This window comes from Triturus cristatus, chromosome 11 (assembly GCF_964204655.1).
Source record: "Triturus cristatus chromosome 11, aTriCri1.1, whole genome shotgun sequence".
Taxonomy (NCBI): Eukaryota; Metazoa; Chordata; class Amphibia; order Caudata; family Salamandridae; genus Triturus; species Triturus cristatus.
The window spans coordinates 945,833,778-945,854,709 of record NC_140594.1 but is presented as its reverse complement, the minus strand read 5'-3'; the positions used below and the strand labels follow the sequence as shown (position 1 = coordinate 945,854,709).

The following is a 20,932-nucleotide window of genomic DNA, read 5'->3' as shown; positions in this document are numbered from 1 at the left end:
ATTTACTGTAATGCTCTTAGGGTAGTTATTGGGATCTTGTGGTGAATATTGACTTACAGTTTCATACTATACACCTGACGGTGCTTGGAGTGCGGCCTTACATAGGCCCAAAAAAAACTTCTGCTTGTCTGCTGAGCAACATCCACCCACGCGTGAATCACACTGGGGAGTGTTCTTTCTGGTTTTGGAGAGGGGGTGGGCACGTTCTATTGGTTTGAGGGGTTGTACCGCAGCCAAGTTAGGGCAGGTCTGACGTGGGTGGGGGATGAGGGGGGTTTGAGATTCAGATTGACGCATTTTGCTGATGATGTTTTTTGCCAAAATGAATATTATGGGGAATTGATTTGCATAGGCTCTGTTGGGGTGGGCCTGATGTGGGGGTGGGAGTGGGAATGTATTGAGACTGACATATGCAATATTCTCTGCTGTAACAACTTATGACGTGCGGTGCCGTGGTTATGTAGACCCGATAAAACTAGCGTCGTGGAGCCCATGCTGGCTACTCCCTCATGACGGATAGGGCTGATATGCGTGACGATAACTGCCCAGACATGATTGCAGTGCTTACGTGGAATGTGCGTGGCCTAAATGACTATAGGAAAGTCCAAAAGGTTTTGAGTTGCTTTCATAAGCACAATGTCGATATTGCCCTCCTGCAGGAGACACATCTCCCCCTAGACAGTCCCATCTTACGTACTAAAGGGCTCCTGGGCAATGTACACGCGGCCGGCTTCACCACACATGCTAGAGGGATCCTGACATGGGTGCACCTTAAGAAAGCGATCCAACTGTCACCTTTGGAGACGGATTGGGAGGGTCGGTATGTGCTTACTAAATGTAGTGGTAAAGGACTGGACTTGCTTTTACTAAATGTTTATGGCCCTAATTATGATAATCCGGACTTCTATCGCAGATTAACTGACCTCTCCTTACCACACATGCCTGGATAGCTCTTGTGGGAAGCGGACTTCAATTTTGTTAGAAACCCTGTTTTGGATAGGCCGGACGGCCCGGACAGGCGTGTGTCTGCTTCGGCTAGCGTTGTGGAGACCTCTCTGCTCCGATTGGACATGTGTGATGTTTGGCGCTCTATGCACCCGGGACAAGGAGGGTACACGCATTACTCTGCGCATCATAATGTCCACACTAGAATTGACTACTGGTTATCTGCCAGACAACTATTGTCGCGCATACAGTCTTGCTCGATCTTGCGACGTACCTCCTCTGATCATTCTCCCCTTCTAATGGTGCTCGCTACACCTAAGATGCAAATTTCCCCCTTCACGTGGCCCTTCCCGCCCTATTCCCTAACGGACACTGCGTTTAAGGAAGATATGGCAACTGCAATCGAGACGTTTTTCGAGATTAATGTGGGGTCAGTAGATTCCTTCCAAACAATATGGGAGGCTTTCAAACTGTATATCCGGGGGTGGCAATTTCTAAACTTGCGGGAGTCCTTAAATTGATTCGTAACAGACTAACAGCTCTGGAACGCAAGCTAAAGGGTTTGGAAGCCTCCTTGTTAGCTGGCCCGAATGATGCGCGTGGCCTAGAACTGACACAGTCTTTGCAGGAATACCACGAAGAGGCTGATGCTGAAATAAAGCATCTCGGGAGTATGCCACTGCTCGTACTTACGGTGAGGGCGAGCGACCGGTGGCGGTCCTTGCGCAGCTACAACGGCAGTGCAGAGGCGCCTCGACGATTCCGGAAATTAAAACGCCTTCTGGGGACATACTGTTGACGGACGCCCAAGTGGCGGAGCAATTCCACCGATACTACTCGGACCTATACGCTTCGAGAGGTTGCAGCCCAGACGAACAAATCCTATAATATTTAACGCATATAAAACTCCAGTGGCTGACTAATTGGCATCGGGAATTCCTGATGCGGCCGATTGAAAGGAATGAAATATTATTGGTCCTCTCTGCTATGAGGGCAGGCAGCGCGCCGAGAGGGGACGGCCTCACTGTCGCCTTTTACAAAGCGTTCATTGATCTATTGTTACCGCACCTGATCACACTGTACGAAGACATGTGTACCACAGGCGAGATGCCCCCTACGATGCGGGAGTCTATCATAGTTGCTATCCTTAAGCCGGGTAAGCCTCCTGACGAATGAGCCTCGTATCGCCCGCTGTCCTTGATGAATGTGGACACCAAAAGTTTTGCGAAACTGCTTGCTAATCGTTTGGTACCTCTTGTCACGACCTTGGTTGCTCCAGGGCAGGCCGGCTTCGTGCCCAGCAGGAATCTGACATATAATCTGCATACGGTCTTTGCTGCCTTAAGCACACTAGATCGGAAGTGCCAGCCATAGCGGTATTCTTGGACATGGAGAAGGCATTCGACTTCGTCGAGTGGTCCTTCTCATGACAGGTCCTCACTCGTATGGGGGTAGGAGAGTTGTTCCTACAACTTCTCGCAGTACTGTATCACTCTCCCACAGCACGTATTAAGATAGGCACCCTGGTTACTGACCCCATACGAATACACAGGGGCACGAGACAGGGCTGTCCCTTGTCTCCAATCCTCTACGCCCTGGTCGCGGAGCCCTTGGCATGCGCCCTTTGGGAGTATCATAGCCATAGAGGCGTGCACTTCCCGAACTATCGACTGATCGTCTCTACCTACGCGGACGACACACTGCTTTATGTACGTGACCCTGAGGCCAACCGCTCCCCGGTCTTAAGGGAGATAGTGCTCTTTGGCTCCTTATCTGGCCTGCGGGTCAATTGGCACAATTCCATCATGTTCCCCCTAACCCCTGCCATAAAGGCTTTCGAGAGGAAATATCCCCTACACTGGACTACAGAAGCTGTGTGCTATTTGGGGATCAAACTGCACATGGACTTGTAGTGAGGACGGGGGTTTATGTACACACATTGCTATGTTAGCATAAGCACTTTAGATGTAAAATGCCATCTTGCCGCTTTGCTGCTTTTGCCCACGACACTGCAGGTAGCTGTTATTACAAGAAAAACGGATTGCTTGCTTTTTCTTCACATGAGAACGGTCTGTTGTTCACATCCCTAGACGTACACCGCGACCTTAGTCTGAACACTGTGTGCAGAAGCTGTCAAGGTCAAATAACAATGTATGCTTTTGAATTCAGGTTGATCGGCCCACGCGCCAGACATAACACGCACACAGCTGCAAATATCTGAAACTCAGGTGCCTTTAATATTGCATTTGCATGCATAATTCAGACACTTGGAGAAAACCTTTCCAGACACAAAGAGCAGAGCTGATCCTGTGATGTGATTCACCTAAGCTGATATTTACGGTATGGGGTTCCCCATTCAAGCCTAGAGACCTTCTATGAGTTTCATAAAACTAGCTTACTAGTGAAGGGAGGCTGGTTGTTTTCCGCTATCATTTGTAATATGATTTCTCCCTTCATTTTTTATGGTATTGTAACAATGCTGATGGTTTTGTTTTTAATCATTTGTCTGCTTATGTTAGCCAAAGTACTGCACCTTAGAGCACGTAGTTAAAAATGAACATTTTAAACTTTACCGTGTCTCTGATTACTCTTGTTGTGGACTGATATGAGAATAATAACGAAAAGGTGTTTCTGATTCCCACCATTCCTGAGAGTACTCTAAGTCGCTTGTTCTGGGTGTCTAATCATTGGTAGCTTCGAAATGATACGGAGAACAAATGAGACACTGATGCTAGTCGGATAGGGGTTCTGGGTGCTGAGGCGAGTTTTTTGGTACACCACAATTCACTGAGGTCCTAGTTTCCTGCGCATAGTTCTGTGCATGAGCAGAATCCCTGCAACAGACTCCGAGGTGGTCCTAAAGGAGAATTATGGAGTTGCTATTACTAACCTGGAAGAGGACATTAACCTGCTGGGTGTGCCTCCCTTTATCTTTGATGGGCAGAGTGTCCTTTATGAAAATGATTGTATTGCCGAGCTTCCTTTTCCTCTTTACGAATATACCCATGGTGTTGCCCTATGTTTTTTTTCAATGCCTCCAGTCACTAATGGTTCACCTTGCTTGGGCGGGCAAACAACCGCGTGTAGCCTGGCAAATATTGACATTGCCGTACTCAATGGGAGGACTGGGAGCACCTGATTTGGACCTCTATTACAGAGCCGCCCAAAGTTCCCAAGCATATCACTGGATGCATGGCCCGTTCGACATATCGCATGTACGGTTAGAGACGATAGTCGCAGCCCCTAGACCACTTCCCGCCTTGCTGTTCACACCCCCTGATAGACGTACGGGTATATTGGCGTCACTTAACTCGGTTGCACATGCCTGGCATTATTTATTGACTATTCAGGCGGGTAACCTACTGTATTCCCCAGCTGCCCGCCTTGAGTGGTGCCACTGGCTAGCACCATGTAAAGATAGGGGGGTTATAGCTGCACTGCGGACGCTCAATGCCCAGGTTGTGCGGGATCTCTTCGCAGATGGGGCAGTACGCACATGGGACGATATGACGAGAGGGGAGGAAACACCTACACTCCTTGCGCAATTCCAGTTCCACAAACTCAGACATGCTCTCAAGGAATTATTGGGTGAAGATATGGCAGAACCCCCGGAGGTGCTGGCCCTGACAGCTGTCATTAGGGCACAAACACCTGCTAGGATGGTATCTAGGATCTACCACATCACAATGACTGCTAGGGGGAACAAGTACACTAAATCACGACTGGCCTGGCAGCATGATCTACAGATGGACCTTACTGACGACAAATGGTCCTACTGCTGCATGAGCACGAAGCAGATCTCACTGAACGGCCGGCATAGGTTGGTCCATTTTAAATTTCTAAATAGAGTTTATTACACTCCGGAACGTTTGCACCGATATGGGCTGTGCGACGAGTCCCAATGTGAAAGATGCGGTGAACAAGTTGCGGATTACTTCCACTTAGCCTGGACGTGCCCGGGAATTGCCCATTTCTTGGGTCTGGTCTTTGCAGAAATCAACCGAATCACAGAACTGATGCCTGCCCCAGACCTGCTCCTTGCACTGATTGGGTATTCCAATCCTCTCCCCAAAGCACTACGACGACTGATAGACATGGCGTTACTATTAGCAAAGAGATATGTGGCGGTATGCTGGCTCCGTGGCCCCACGCCTACAATAGCCCAGTGGTCTAAAGATATGATGTACTGCTGTACCCAGACGGAAAATTATAGTGAGATGCTACCACCTCGTAACTGACCGAACAACTTCTGGGCCCTGTATAAGAACCATGCGACGAACACGGTTGCCACTGACTTGGGCGCTGACTCTGTTGCGCAGCACTCTACACCTCCAGGCCATTAGATCCACTAATGTCAATAAACCTGTATAACACGACTTCCACTGTTCGTTCGGCTTAGCACATAGATCAAACAGGGAAGATGGTGTTCCGATGTTCGTTACTGAGGGTTTCGGGTCTTTCAAATGTTATATGGGATATTTTTTGATCGGCAACATGGTGCGGCACTGCTTACTTCTGATTGTCATATGTTATTAATGATATGCGCAATATGTCAACGTTTTTGGTTTGTTATGCATACATTTAATAAACATAATAATAAAAAAAAGAACAATATCACATGTAGCATAATTATTCACTAGCCTATAGAAATGTGTGTGTAATTGTAGTAGGGTAGTATGCCATGGAAGTGTTGCCACCAGGTCCCCTAAATGTTGTCTTATTTTTGTTGGGCATTCCCTGGCCTTGTAAACAGACTCTTTCACCGTAGCGCAGTAGTGCACGCCTCTAAGCCATTCCGCAAAGGGGGAGTAAGGGTTGCCATGTCTTTTCACCAGTGGCTTGCAATGTATCACTTAGCCACTACCTACCTACCTAATTCCACGAGTATACATGTATGACTAGGTCTTCCCGCCTCCTGTGTTGTCTCCAGGATAGCTGCCTTAGGGTCAAGTGCTATAGACCACCCCACCACTCTCCTAAGTGCATATTGTGTCTGTGACCAGTATTCTCTGATATTAAGGATGTTTCTGGACTAAGTTACAATGATTAACTACCTCCTCAAAAGCCCTAACTTTATCTACACCCAGCCTAGAGTGCAACTTGATAGTATCCATCTCTATGTCCGGGAAGGCAAGAGTGTTATGGGACACTTGCAATTCTTTGGCATAAATGGCACTCCATGGTTTTTGTCCATGGCCTGAAACATGCTCATCTGTACTCCGCATATCTTTGGTTCCTTTCTCCCTATAGCCCTACGAGCATAAAGCCAATCACAAAGTGTGCAATGCCGTGCAAACCACTCTCCTCTACTCAGCATTACTCCAGGAACATATGCAGTGCTCAAACATAGCGTGTAACTCGCACACTCTATGGACAGACACATATCAAAGTAGCACTTGCCGAAGTCCAGCAAATCATCAACTTTCCAAAATGCGTTTCCTGTCTGCTATTGCCGGCGGTGCAGTTTCAATCCTCTCTCTCGCCATAATCATGGCTTTATCAAATAATGGATGGGGCGCCACAAAATAGCCCCATCATATAAGGTGGCTCACTGAGTTCCAGGTATCACATGCAATGAATCAGCTTGCACTCTCCTGAACCCTTCTTTGACACCACAACCAAGCGAATATCTTAATATCTTCAAATAGAATGACCTTAAAAGAGGCTTGACCTATTTCTCAATTTCCTTTGTTAGAGTTAATGGCCTCATCCATGATGATTAGGGCTCCCAGTTTTATAGTATTTATTTTTTGCCATTTCCGTCTGTATTTATCCATATTTATTTTTTGCTAATTTTATCTACATTTATCCATATTTATTTTGGGTTTTGTGGAAAAATTAAGCTGACAGTATATTTCCACATTTATTTAATCGATAAATATGCATTCATACTTGAATGTCTGCCAGGTTTCAGTGCTGTGAACACCTGCAGAAGATAAATCAGTGCACTTCCATGAAAATATGCAAAGTTCAGTATCAAAATTGGGCAGATCTACGGCTGTTAAAGCTTCTTTACAAAAATGTCTTTCTTTTTTAACTTTCCTTATGTTATTAATCCCCACATCTATTGGTCTGGCAGTCATGGCAAACAGTATTTAGAAGTACTCAAAAAGCATCCCAATTTCCATATTTATCCGCATTTAAAAATAAATACACACAAGAAGATGAATGTTTTCTTTCTGTATTTAGCTGTAAAAATCAGTAAAAACGGAAAACAGGCAGCCTTAATGATGGTTAGTAGCTACAAAGGACACACGCATCCCTTTAGAAGGAATAAAGAGACCCTCTGTAAAACACTACTGTAGGTAAATTGAGTGTGCTTCATTCCCAAATCCCTCAATGACTTTTCCAGCTCACTGGTACTGATTGGGGTGGGAGTAACCCATGAGAGCTCTCTCTCCCCCTTACTTATGCCACTGTTATTCCTTAGTTTCTTGGTCCTGTTGTTGTTCCCTTTTACAGGAGCTCCGCAGCTATGGTGCAATGGGTAAGGAAAGGGTTTAGTCGTTATCTGCAGACTTAGGGGTCTATTATAATAGCCTGTGGATCGCCACCGCCTGTATAGCGGTGCCGATCTGCCCGCCATTACCTGCCGCCCACCTCCCATTTCCCCCCGCCATATTACGATGGCAGGGGGGACCCCGGCGGACGGAAAGACTGTCCCCCGGTTTTCCGCCCGTCGACGAGTCGACCGGGTGGAAAAAGGGCTGGATATGGTGGCGGTGTCTGCAAGACACCGCCAACCATATTACAATACAGGCGGAGTAGTGCAAAAGGCATGCGGTTCCTAAATTTGGGGGCCCGTTGCGGGCCCCCAGGGTGTTGGGTGAGTGGGGGGTGCACATGGAGGGTACCTATGGTACCCCCCTGCATTTGCATGCACAACGTGGCAGGCACCGCGCAGTGCCTGCCACGTTGTGCATGCAAATGCACAAGGTGCATCCACAGCATTGTGGCGGGCGGTGCTGTGAGTACCACCCGCCACAATGTTGTGGATGGGGATGCCACCGTGGCGGTAGCATCCTAATTGCCGGTGCGGGACCACCGCACCACTGGCAGCCGGTCCCAGCACCACTAGCCATCCTAATAGACCCCTTGATTATTATATTTATTGTCCTTTAGCCTGTATTGCCCTGCTTTAGAACTGACTATGCTCTGGATATTAAAGGTATCTCATCATAGTCTTTCTCCCAGTTTGGGACAAGCACTCATGCGTGGAATGCCATATATATTTTCTTCTCCTAAGTTTTGATAGAAAGTTGCCTTTTGTAAATGGGAAATATAAATAGTTTCGGGTGTTAGCCTTGTGTACCTGCCATGGGAATTGCTGGCAAAAAAGCCTTTGTTTATCTTTTATGTTTGGAGCAGAAAATAAATGTATACTGTGCAATAAAGTCATGATCCATTTTCGTATGATTTTTTCCAGAATGCTCCAGATTTCTCCATTGTTGTCTTAGATTGCTCAATGTACAACCCGACTGGGATAGGGCTGGCCTCCAATGAGTGGGAGTGGATCTCAGAAATGGCCATGGTAAGTACTTGTTTTTTTTCAATTTACAAACTACTTACTCAATCTTTCACCTTCTCCATTCATATTTCAACCTCAAGAACTATCCCAAACCCGGATGACTGCACGGTAGTTTTAACCCAAGTATAGCCCAACTTAATATATATATATATATATATGTGCTTGAAGCTCTGCTCTGGTTGTAACATCTGACCCATCATCCTAGATATTAACTCAAGATGCATTTCCGTTTTGAAGATGAAGTTCTGTCTCAGCAGTTCACGATGCGTTTACTCCAGAGCATTCTAATCTATTTCTCTTTGTGTGTTTCAGCGGAAGAATTTGTTACCCTTTTTTCACGTTCCTGCTCAGGGACTAATTTCTGGGGACCCAGAGCTGGATTCCGGGCCAGTTCAGTTCTTTGCTGAGAAAGGGTTGGAGTTCCTTTGTGCCCAGTCATTCTCCAGGAACTTTGGATTGTATGGTACTTCTTCTTTAATAATGTATATAATGTTGACAGGGAGTTACATTATGTTTTTTACACTGTTCAAACTGTGTTTATTCCTAATACAAAATTAGGCTCATGGGATGTTAAAAAAGTTATGATTATGGATTGGCAGGAAGCAGAGCCATACCTAAAAAATAATCAGGGATTTCTATTCAGTCAAACTCTCTTGGCAATGGCTTAAATAAGCATCAATGTGTCACTAATCCCTCACTAGTATATGCAGAGATTAGAACTAATGTCAAGGATTCTGAACTTCGCTTGGTGGCACCACTTTAAAACATATCAAACATCTTGTGTAAGAGAAAAGCAATTAGCAAAATACATATATCCTGAACTCCAGGCTTGTCCTCCAGCGACCAGAGTCCTGAGCATCTCACTCCTTATGAGTGGGACAGGGTTGCATTGAGAGAGAGAGAGAGAGAGAGAGAGAGAGAGAATGAATTCCATAATACTCAGTAATATCCGCACATCATCTTGATATAATTCTGATATGCACACCCGGAGGACAGTCCCAGTTCTCCATTTACATGACATTCAACAAAAAATGAATTTAAATAATTAAAGTTTGTCATGACTGTTTTCCAAAGTCTGTGTGAAAATGGGAGGAAAAGCTTACCTTCGAAGTGGGTGATTTCCAATTGGCCTTAAATTCCTCTGGTTTGTTCGGTTTAGATTTACTTTGGGCTTGATTTAGATTTCGGCAGAGGGGTTACTCGCGCTCAACTGTGACGGCTATCCCGTCCCCCAAAATATAAATCCCATAATATCTTATGGGATTCATATTTCGGCAGATGGGATATCTTTCACCGGTGTGACGGAGTAATCCATCTGCTGTAATCTAAAGCGGCCCTTTGTCTCCTGTTGCGCAGCAGTGATAATTCTGCATACTTCAGATACAATGCTGTACACAAGGCAGTTCAAAGTCAAGGGGTGATACTTGGATTGAAAGCAGGGATAAGATGGCAGACATTAGCATACAGATCTTTTCCAGGTTGGATTGCATGAATTTCCATTTGTAGTGCAACAGGGTAAGCAGGGACTACAGACATCTGCCCATGAACCAAGCCCTCTCTCTTTCTGTACTTGCTTTCTGGGACTGAAGACACATTTGAAGGGCATGCTTCCCATTATCTGAGCAGAGATTTCTTTGGTGAGCGAACTGGAGTCATCTAGCCAGAGTATTCCATCCTGCAATATCTAGCAGGGTACTATTACAGTAGCACACAAAGGTGCCAGAAGAAGACACCTGCCATACGCCACATGAGGCTAACATCAGGGGAGAATGAAACTGAGTAGAGCAAGGGAGGTGAGCTGGAGACTGCCATAAACGATGCAGTCCCATTAATTCAAGGGTTCAACACCTGGCGTCACTTCATTACAGTTGTTTTAAATCCAATTTCGTTGGGAATAACTCCATTGCTGAACCCATTTTTTGCAGATAAAAATATGCAATTATTAGTGTTCAAATATGTGGCTGGGTTCAAACTGGAATGGCATGGTGAGCAAAAAAACTATGGATTTAGGCCCAGATCTCTGTACTGGGGTGAATGTATGACATTGTTCTGCATTCTGTCCAACAACTGTTGTTTTTGCAAATATGTGTTTACACTTTTCAATTTTTCCGTGTGTGTGCGCACGCTTGTTTAACGCTGCATAGTTATTACTATTTCCTTTGCAATCCATACTTTGAGTCAGCGAGATGGGGCCTTCCGATGTGCTTTCTACATATATTTTTATCAAGAAATGCCTACGCCAAATGTTTATCTCCTTACACACAAGACAATGATTGTAAAAACACCCTGTTTGTGCGATTCCCTTTAGTTGTTTCATAAAACTAGTAAAAATAACATTTTATTTTTTCATGTGAAAAATAATTTTCCACAAACTATGTTTTTCTGTTTGACTTCACTGATCAATTTGTATCTGTGATATTATTCAAATACTTTATTCGACAATTAAGTCGTAAAAGTGACATATGACAGTCGCATACAAAACAGAATAAATCAACACATAATATCAATACAAAATTACATTTTTAAATCAGCATTATAAAATAGCATATAAATAAAATAATCAATACACAGGGATGCAACGATAGAACAACCCACAGAATATGACAAGCCTGCCAATGGCCTAATCGCAAGTCACTTTAGCATTGATCAATCTAGACCGAATTGCCCAGGCCCACTTTATGTATTTTGACATTTCAATTGAGATAATCGGACTTGGGTCAGTAGACAAGATTCTCATAGCCTCCTCATACCTTCGGGTACCCATTAATCGGCAGACAGGTAGTACCCATTTCTTACGTGGGATGGTATAGAGTGGGCAAAAAAGAACAAAGTGACTCATAGATTCATTCTTGTCACAGCACCTTGGGCATCTATCTTCAGACCCTACTGCCCAATTGGATGTGAATGATCGTATCGGGAGTGTACCTATCCTAAACTGGAAAAAGAGTTTACGATCAGACGGTACTTCAATTAGGCCCCAATATGGTTCCAGTCTGGCATAAACCTTAAATTCCAGATATCTGCCGGTTAAAAGGGATGAACACCCCTTGGTGAATAATTCTAAACCGGTCATCTCCCAATATCTGGTTTTCACAAAATCTTTTGAAGGGAAAACCGCATTATAAGGATCATCCCATAGTTCTCTCAGCCCCATACGATAAAGTAACAATTTTACGGACCTCAGCCAATCTATCTTGTGGAAGGAATCCTTTTCTATGATTTCCTTTAGGCCCAGGGCATAATGACTAAGCTCATTGGTTGTCCATACCCTTCACCAGTACAGCAAAGGACGCAGATAAGCTACATCCTGTAAAGATTTCAAACCAAGATCCCAGAAGAGGGGTAGCAAGGGAGTACTTTGCGGGACGCCAACAGCTTTCCGGATGAACTCGTTCTCCATGGCATTCAATCGCTGTGGGTTTTTGCCATGCCCCCACAGCTCAGACCCATACAGAGACGAGCTACGAATCTTCATCGTATAGATCTCTAGAAATGGTTCCATTGGTTGAGACTGCAAGGTTTTAAATCGTTTCAATAAGATACCAGTCTGTTGTTGGTATTTCAATAATGAGAGATCTATATGGCTATTCCAGCGCATGTTTTTCTGTAAAGTTACTCCCAAATATGTAAATGCATCAACCTGTTCTAGTGAAGATCCATTCATAAGAATTACACCTTTGAACGGTCTATACATTTTATTGGGTCTAGGGCCATTGAGCACCATAAACTTGGTCTTTGCGACATTAATTTCTAGTCCACGCAATAGGCAAAACTCCTCGAAGCGCCGCAAGGTAAGCTGGAGGCCCCTCGGAGTTTTCGAAATCAGCAAAGTATCATCCGCAAACATGAGGACTGGAACGCGAGCTCCAGCCATAGCTGGAGCATCTGTGGGGACCCGGGAGAGGAACTCGGCCAACCCGTTAACGAAGAGCGAGAACAGGGTAGGTGCCAAGACACAACCCTGCCGCACTCCCCGCTCCACGGGGAAGGAGTCCGTAACCTCTCCCGGCCTACCCCAACGTACCCGAGCGAAATTGTCCTCATGTAAGCGAATGACAAGTGCCAACAACTCCGGTGCCATCCCCAGTCCCTGAAGTACTTGCCACAGTTTGCCACGCGGGACTAGATCGAATGCCGCCCGCAGGTCAACAAACACTGCGTACAGGACGCCTTTTTCTAATACTACTGTCCTCCAATACAGTATCAAAAACCTAAAAACCTTGTCAATGGTGCTGGTCTTGGGACGAAAACCAGCCTGTAGAGGACTCAAGATATTACCATCTTCCATCCAGGACTGGATTTTGCCCAAGACCAGCCGTCCCATGACTTTTTGTATAGCATCTATTAGGCTGATGGGCCTGTAGTTGCTGGCCAAAGACTTGTCCCCTTTTTTGTATATCGGGACAATTTCAGCGCCTTTCCAGGATTGAGGGATGGCCATGCCCTGGGCAATAGCATTGGCCAAGTAAGTAATATAAAGGCGCCATCTCTGCCTGTCATATACAAACACATCTGCAGGAATTAGATCCATACCAGGTGCACGACCCGGGGTCACAGTGTCAAGCGCTCTGTCGACCTCCTTACTACTAAAAGTTGGCTCCTTATAGAAGCCCCATTCCTGGTAGGATGAACTAATATCCTCTGCATCCTTTGCATATTGGCATTTAAAAATAACTATCCAAGAGTCCTGGGGAACACAGTTGTGTGGACTTTCAATTATTTCCCCCCATGCTACCTTAAGATCTTGCCACTCACTTTCTTCCCAATCCTTTTTAGCTTTCCACTGTACCTTCTTGTAATTATTACGAGCTAATTTTATTTTATTCAGATCCTTTAACTTAAGCGCGACACCTAGCTCTTCCCGGGCTAGTTTACAGGTGGCATTAAACCAGTTCTCTAGCTTTCTTTTGTGAAACCGTTTTACTAAAGTTGGTCTGCAGAAATAAGTTTTAAGCTTAGCAAAAAAAATATTATGTATAATATCTACAGCTGAATAAGGTTGACTATTATTACAGCCAGCCCTCATTGATATTGTTGCAGGGATTCTGCTTATATACAGAACTATGCGTAGAACCCCAGGACCTCAGTGAATTGTGGTGTACCAGAAACTCACCTCAGAACCCAGAACCCAGTATCCGGCTAGCATAAGTGTCCCATTCGTTATCCGAGGTTTAGCTCGGCGATCCCAATGAAAAGACAACCCAGAACAAGCGACTCAGTATACTCTCAGAAATGGTGGGAATCGGAAATACCTGTTCGTTTATTATTCTCACATCAGTCCACAACAAGAATCAACAGAGACACGGTGAAAATAAAAAGAGTTTATTTTTATAGACCACGTGTCCTAAGATGCAGTACTTTGGCTAATACAAGCAGACAAATGATTAAAATCAAAACCATCAGCATCGTTACAATACCATAGAATATAAAAGGGGTGATCATGTTATAATGACAGTGGATACTACCACCTTCCCTTTACTAAGAAGCTAATATTATTATTATTAGGCTAATAGATGGTCTCTTAGGCTTGAATAGGGGACCCCATACCTCAAAGATCAGCTTAGTGAAATCACATCACAGGAGCATCAGGAGTCTTCTCGCAGGAAGGCTCGTCTTCGGTCTGAATATTAAACATGAGGGCTGCCATATTAAAAGCACCAACTTTCAGGTATTTTGCAGCTGCCTGTGTGTTATGGCTAAATAGTGGGTCGATCAACCTAGAGTGGAAAACATGCATTGTCTAACAACCCAGACTGTTTGTCACATCATGTACAGACCAAGGTCGCAGCGTAGAGCTTTGGATGGTAACAACAGATTGCTCTCGTGTGAGGCAAAGCTCGAGTCAGCAGTTTGTTTAAGCAATAACATGTGAACGCAGTGTCGTGCGCAAAAGCAGCAAGATGGCTTTCTAACATCTAACGTGGTTATGCTAACTTAACAATGTATGTACGTATTAAGGGAGTCCTTACTACATGCCCCCTTGATCGAAGCACTACTTAGTATGCAAGAAAAAGAGAGAACGCAGAGTTCAAGTGCGACAGAGCAGAACAAGGCGTATCCAATTTAAAAAACAAGTTTCAGTTTAGGCAAAGTCCAGGAATGAAAAAACCAAAAGTGGAAAGAAAAAACAAAAAACCGCAAACGTGCAGTGGGGGGTGAAAAAAAATGAAAAAACTCCTCACCGGGCAGAAGTGCAGACAAACAGGGACTGTTCAAGACACGTGAGGAAAAACACAGTGGACAACAGTTCACTCAATCCATGAATGTATATGCAGCATATGTGGCCACTGCTTCCAGCAGAAAATCATTGGCACGGCCACTGAAGGTTTCAGCCATCCAGTTAATCAAAGAAAAGGAACATACATGTTCTTCCATTAGCGGAGCCTCTAGCACCATCAGAGAGCAACCAGCGTGTACTTCCAAATAACTCATATCCAAGAAGTCATATGCCGCCCTCGCGATGTCCCAATTACCCAGGATACCATGCGCCGCACCGCAGGCCATAATCCGAACACCAGAACAGGCGAACTCGTGAGACACTAAGGGCCTCATCAGTCGATCATAATCCGGGTCCGGAGACACCATGTTGGTTAAGCACAAATCCAGAGGCCATTCAAAGGGACAATCTAGGCAGTGAAAGACAGGTTGCACGCAGGTGAAGTAGGAATACCGGAAAGATAATCCATATGCCAGGCTCAGAGTCGCCAATGGCAGGACGCCATATTATTCAAGCATCCTGGCACGAAGAAACTGCAGACGGGACAGGCTGTCGTGTGGCACAGAAAGAGCAGCCATTCCGTAGGATGAAAAGTAAAAGCAGCACACCTGCCACTAGCGCCAGAATCAACGGGACACCTCCAAAGACGCTCGAGAAAATAGAATGAAAAAACGCCAGAATCACACCAAAAATAGTTTGGAAAGAGGTCACGAGGCCCGATCCCACAAGTTTAAAAAAATGAGCCAGGCCGGTCGTGGACGAGGCATTGAAAATTGTTTGGATCAAAGCTCCAAAATGCAGGGGGAGGTCCGTATTCAAAAGCGCCTGTACCTCAGTGCGCGTATTTGCTACGTGAAGGACAAACGTTTCCCGGGAGGAAGTCTATGGCACCTTCTTTTGGGACAATAGCGCTCTTATTCTGCTCATCTTGTTGAACTCTGCTGTCAAGGTTGGAATCGAAGGCCAGATGGAAGCATCCAGCCGCCCATGCGGGGGAGGAAACAGAACATTATTGCAGCAGACAACCCTCTGCGATACAGTTACTATATATGGGATTCCGACTAACATCCCGCAGCAAGCTTCATTATTTAAAAGTAAATAACTACCGTTTGCAAGCAGCGTGAAAGATGGTGTAATCACTGGTACTGGGATACCTTTGAGGACGCAGGCCAAATTCGGGGCGTTCACATTACACGCACCGTGCAACTGAATGTGCCTACATACTACAGAATGATCAGGTGTCGTCGTACACTCCTCACCTTTCAGATAAACCTCAGTACCGTCTCTAGTACATCGATACGTAAAAGGGAGGGACCAGACCTCATGTATGAAAGCGGTACCCAGCTGTTCATATCTACCCAGAGCATAGTGTTTCATACAAGAGGTAAACTTAAAAAGGGCGAACGGGAGAGTTATCAACCCATGTAATAACCACACTGCAGAATCCAATTCCGCCACAGAGAAAGGTAACGGTTCCAACTTTTCAATATGTAACAAGGAATATGAAGAATGGGACAGTGTTCCCATTGGGTAAAATTTACAAAATTTCTTAATGTATTCGCTTTATGCAGGAAGTGATTGCCATAATGCTGAAAACAATACTGTTCTGCATAATTAGCCGCATTTTCATACAAATCCTCAGCATCAAAAGCGGCATAATATTTCAAATCTGAAAACAGTGCCTCAATGGCGTGTACATCCCAATCATCAGAACGTATGTTCTGTTTAACTACATCACCCATAGAAACACGAAATACATTAGGTACATTAATGACCTCTGTAGGCCCATGAATTTGAAATTTAAAAGCATCCCATGCGATTCCATCCATGACGGGCCAGGCAGTAATATTCACAAAAGTCTGGTCCCTTTTCATGATGTGGGACGAGGAGTGGGGGGCCAAAGTTCCATTGATAAGTCTAATTGTTGATCTCTCTTTGAGATAGTGACCATCCACCAGACGGAAAAACACTATTACAAATCCAATGGACATAAACAAAAAAATACCGAAAAGCATTAGCCAGATGTATGTCCAAGGGGCAACCAAAAAATGTCTTTTAAACCAACTAGCAAAAACAGCAATGTTCGAAGGGGGGGTGGAGGGCAATGAATTAGTGTCAAAGGAGAAACTGGACTGATCAAGCGCCGTAGATTGCAAAACAGGCGAGTGACCATTCGTAGGATAAGCATACTCAGTCTCGTCGGACAGACCACCAGCCGGTGGTATTAACAGGGGATCAGTAACTGACTGCATCTCGATGGCAACATCAGACAAGGTGGTAGAAGCTGGAACCAACGTTGAATTTCTTTGCATCGTCTGGCATGAAACTGCTGGAGTCAGACTAAGAAGTATCGGCCACTCGCTGAAGTTTGACAGTGTCAATAGAGATGTACCTGTTTTCTTTTCGACCAGGAAGTGGAGGTAAAATGACCGTTCTTGTACCCTGCACTCCAAGCACTGGAACCGGTGCACGATAAGAGGGGCCGAACTCCTTCTTGTTCTCCACCTTCTCACGGACCAGGTCTCCAACTCGGGGTAGCCAGCCGACTACCGGAATCTGAACCTCAGCTTCAGACGTGGAGGGCAAGTGTTCCTTCGAAAGAGTGTCTCTGGCTTCTTGTAGAGTCTGCAAAACAGCACAGTGATCATCTACGTCAAAGGGTGCGGTCGACGCCGCCATGTCTAGACCATCAAGGTCTGGAACAAACATTCTGATTCCGAAGAGCATCATGTATGGGGTCCGCCCACCCAGAGACCTTCTAGGGAGATTATTAAGTGCACGTTGGACGTTATACAAATGGGCTAGCCAGTTCCGGCCTGTGCCTAAAACACGTGCTGTCAATGATTGCTTTAAGTCACGGTTCATTCGCTCCACCACACTATTACCCTCAGGTCGGTAGGGGGACGAAAATTTGACTAGGACCCCCAAATTTCTCATAGCCTCCTTGTAAGCCTTAGAGGCGAACGCAGGGCCCTGATCAGAATGGAAGGTACCACACGCAAAAGTTCCCACAAAGACACGCAAACCCCTGATGACAGTCCGTGAATCAGCACTCCTTTGTGGCCATACCCAGAGAAAACGTCTGCACGTATCCACTGCAACCAAGATATACTTGTACGCAGTATCAGAAGAAAAAGGACCGCAGTGATCTAAATAAACACAACCAAATGGCTTATTAGATATATACAACTGTGTTTGTGGTGGACGCGCAACAGTAGAAGGTTTAATCTGTTGGCAAATGTCACAATCAAGAACATACGCGCGCGCTTGTTTATATAAACCAAACCACCAGTAACGTTGTTGTAACAGAGATATAGTAGCGGACACCGGCGTGGGCTGACGCCAACCCCTCGTGTGCAGCTAGAATCAGTGCTGGTCTGCAGTCCGCGTTGGGAATAATTCTGTCACCAACGTCGTTAATCCTCACTAACGGGACGTTATCAGGACTTAAATGATAAAAATAACGAGAAGGAAAACCCTTTGGGTAATCACTTCCCTTCTCTGTAGCAGCAATAGCTGCCAAGATGTCATCATCAATCTTACTTTTGGATCTCGTAACTGCTGCCACTAAGTATGTAGCCACTGCGGTTTTTTCCGCCTCGTCAGCCAAGCTGTTACCGACGGCATGGACACCAAGTCGTTGGTGACCAAGAGTGTGAATGACATTCACGAGTGGGAAACGCTCTTTAAAGTCCGCCACTCGAACCCAAAGCAGTTTATGCTTAATTGTGCTACCTTTGGTGTCTCGATAATCATTCTGAGACCAGAAGTGTAAGTTGTCATTGTATGACTGGACACAATAAAAAGAGTCACTAACTATTAAAGTCGTGACACGGGGATCAGCAAACTCCAGTGCAAGCACCAGAGCCCGAAGCTCCGCCAATTGCGCGGTACAATCACCCAATGACTGAGTATGCACTGCATCAGATTGGAACTCACCATTTACAAATGTACCTACGACAATTGCGCAAGCCGCAGAATAAGAGTGCTTTGATCCAATCGCGGGCTGCGCCGAGCCGTCAGTGTATATGACACAATGGTATTCTTCGAGCGGGCGCAAAGACAGAGGAGCCGGATGAACGAATTCATACTGCAAGTACTCCTGAGTCTGTAATGAGGCGTCAAAGATATAAGTGACATCTGGCGACGTCAGAGTTGTTGCCCATTGTATCCACCGTGGATGCAAAGCTTTAGAATTTGGTACACTTGCTTTAGTCACTGCCTCTAGGGCAGGATACGGTGTTACAACCAGAATCTGTTTCCCATGCGACAGTGCGCGTTCTTTAAGGATCGCCATCTGTACAGCAGTCAGAACTTTCTCGACCGTGGAAAAACGTAATTCAGCAGAGGTGTACAAGTGTGATTTATACGCAATGGGGACTGTATCGCCCTCATTAAACGTTAAATACGTGAAACCCACGGCGCCCGGTACAATTCTTATTACCAGGTTAGTGCGGTTATCACGCGTCAGCAAATATTGTGAAGCAAGAAGATCAGCCTGTAAAGACAGTAGAATAGCAGAGTGTTCTAGCTTCCAGCTAGACTTCGAAAAGGAAGGTTGTACCAAGGCATAAAGCGGTTTGATACGCTGGGCATAATCAGGAATATACGTACGTCCGAAATTCAGAAAGCCCAGAAGAGATTGTAATTTTTTCAGCGTTGTTGGAGCGCGCAAGCATGCGCACTTCTCCAGAAAGTGAGGAGCTAATCCCTTACCCTCATTGTTGAGCTCGTAGCCCAAAAACAACACTGTATATTCCGCGATGTGAGACTTCGCAAAATTAAATTTGTAGCCATAGTCAGCAAAACTCACTATAATATTGTCGACTCGAGACAGATGTGGCATCAGCTCATCATCCGTGAGGTAGATATCGTCAACGTAGGAGTATGTGTCGGGGTCTATTCTCTCTAAGAGAGAGACCACGCGAGCGGAAAAGACGCCAGGGCTATTTTTGTAGCCCATGGCCAATCTCGTAAACTGTTTTTGTTTGCCGCCCGAAGTAAACGCCGTCCACTGGCTACTCATTGTGGACAGGCTGTGGCTAAAAAAGCCATTGGAAATGTCAAGTGTCGTTTTAAATCTTTTACGCACGAGACTGTCGACAAGAGCCGAGCTGTGTGTATTCTGTACCGCGCAGGTCCGGCAATGGGAATTTAGGTGCCGGTAATCCAAAACTAAACGGTACGAGCCGTCAGGCTTCGTTACAGTTATTAAAGGGTTATTCATAGGGGACACACAAGTTTCAATAACACCCTGATATTCCAATTGCTCAAGGATTGCCGCAACGTGTGGCCTAGCTTCACGACGCATGGGATATTGGGGTTGAGGCTGGGGCATAGACCGCAATGGAATCTCATGGCAGGGGGACAACCGGTCCCATCCCACCTGAGTACGATATACCGCCGGCGCAAGCGCCAGCGCCAGCGCCCACTCCTCAGCGTACACTTCAGCCTGGTCCTTAGGCACCGTGTGCGCAAAGGACGGGAGGATTACCTCCTCCCCTCTAGGAGCTTCTAAAATGAAAGCTGGGGGCCAATCTGCCTCCGCTAGGAGGATATCATAGGTGGTAGTCAGATTATCCCAAAAAATCTCTTTTATTGTACGTTGTATGTCACCCTCAATTAATAAGACTATTTCATAAAGTCTGTCAGGGGGAGCCACTCTGGTGTCAGCTGTTTCAACAGTAACCATTATATCAGTTGCTGTCGCCGCCAGAAATGGACGCAGAGCTTGACGGACTATGGTAATTTCCGCTGCGCTGTCCAGTAGCGTCAGCGCCCATGTCCGGTTCCGAAGCTGTGTCCGCACTATCTGAGGCATACCTTGCCGTCAGAGCCGCCACTTTCTTCTTCTGAAACGGGGGTCTTTGTCGTGCAAATTCGTCCTGCTTGCCTTTACCCTCAGTCTGTCGGGGCTGGTCACGTGTTTGTGGTGCACCCCGACCTTTGCCACCGCCTCCGCCACTGGACTGTGAAGCCGATGTTTCCTGTGAAGAACGAGGAGAACGTTGTTCAGAAACCTGAAATCTATCAGGAGACTTAATAGTAGCACGATCTCGCAGATCATAAGTGCGTTCACTACTTGACTGAACGGGAGAGGCAGGCCGAGAGCCCCGTTTCTGCTGCTGCTTTCCCTGTTGTTTAGACCGCCAATTTTGTTTTGGAAAGTTTGGCCGGTCATCCTTACCAGAGGCTTCTGCCTTACCCTGCTGCTTAAAATCGGGAGTTTTGATCACAGGCTT

General features: G+C 45.7%; 1 protein-coding gene across 1 annotated transcript in view; it reads left to right on the top strand.

The window, feature by feature from the left end:
- LOC146785727 (aspartate aminotransferase, cytoplasmic-like) overlaps positions 1-20,932 on the top strand; it is a 540,935-nt gene that overhangs the window by 250,660 nt on the left and 269,343 nt on the right. Inside the window, exons 5-6 of the mRNA XM_085633572.1 lie at positions 8,372-8,476; positions 8,786-8,936. Coding sequence (XP_085489698.1) covers positions 8,372-8,476; positions 8,786-8,936 — 256 coding nt within the window. The remainder of the gene's footprint in view (positions 1-8,371; positions 8,477-8,785; positions 8,937-20,932) is intronic.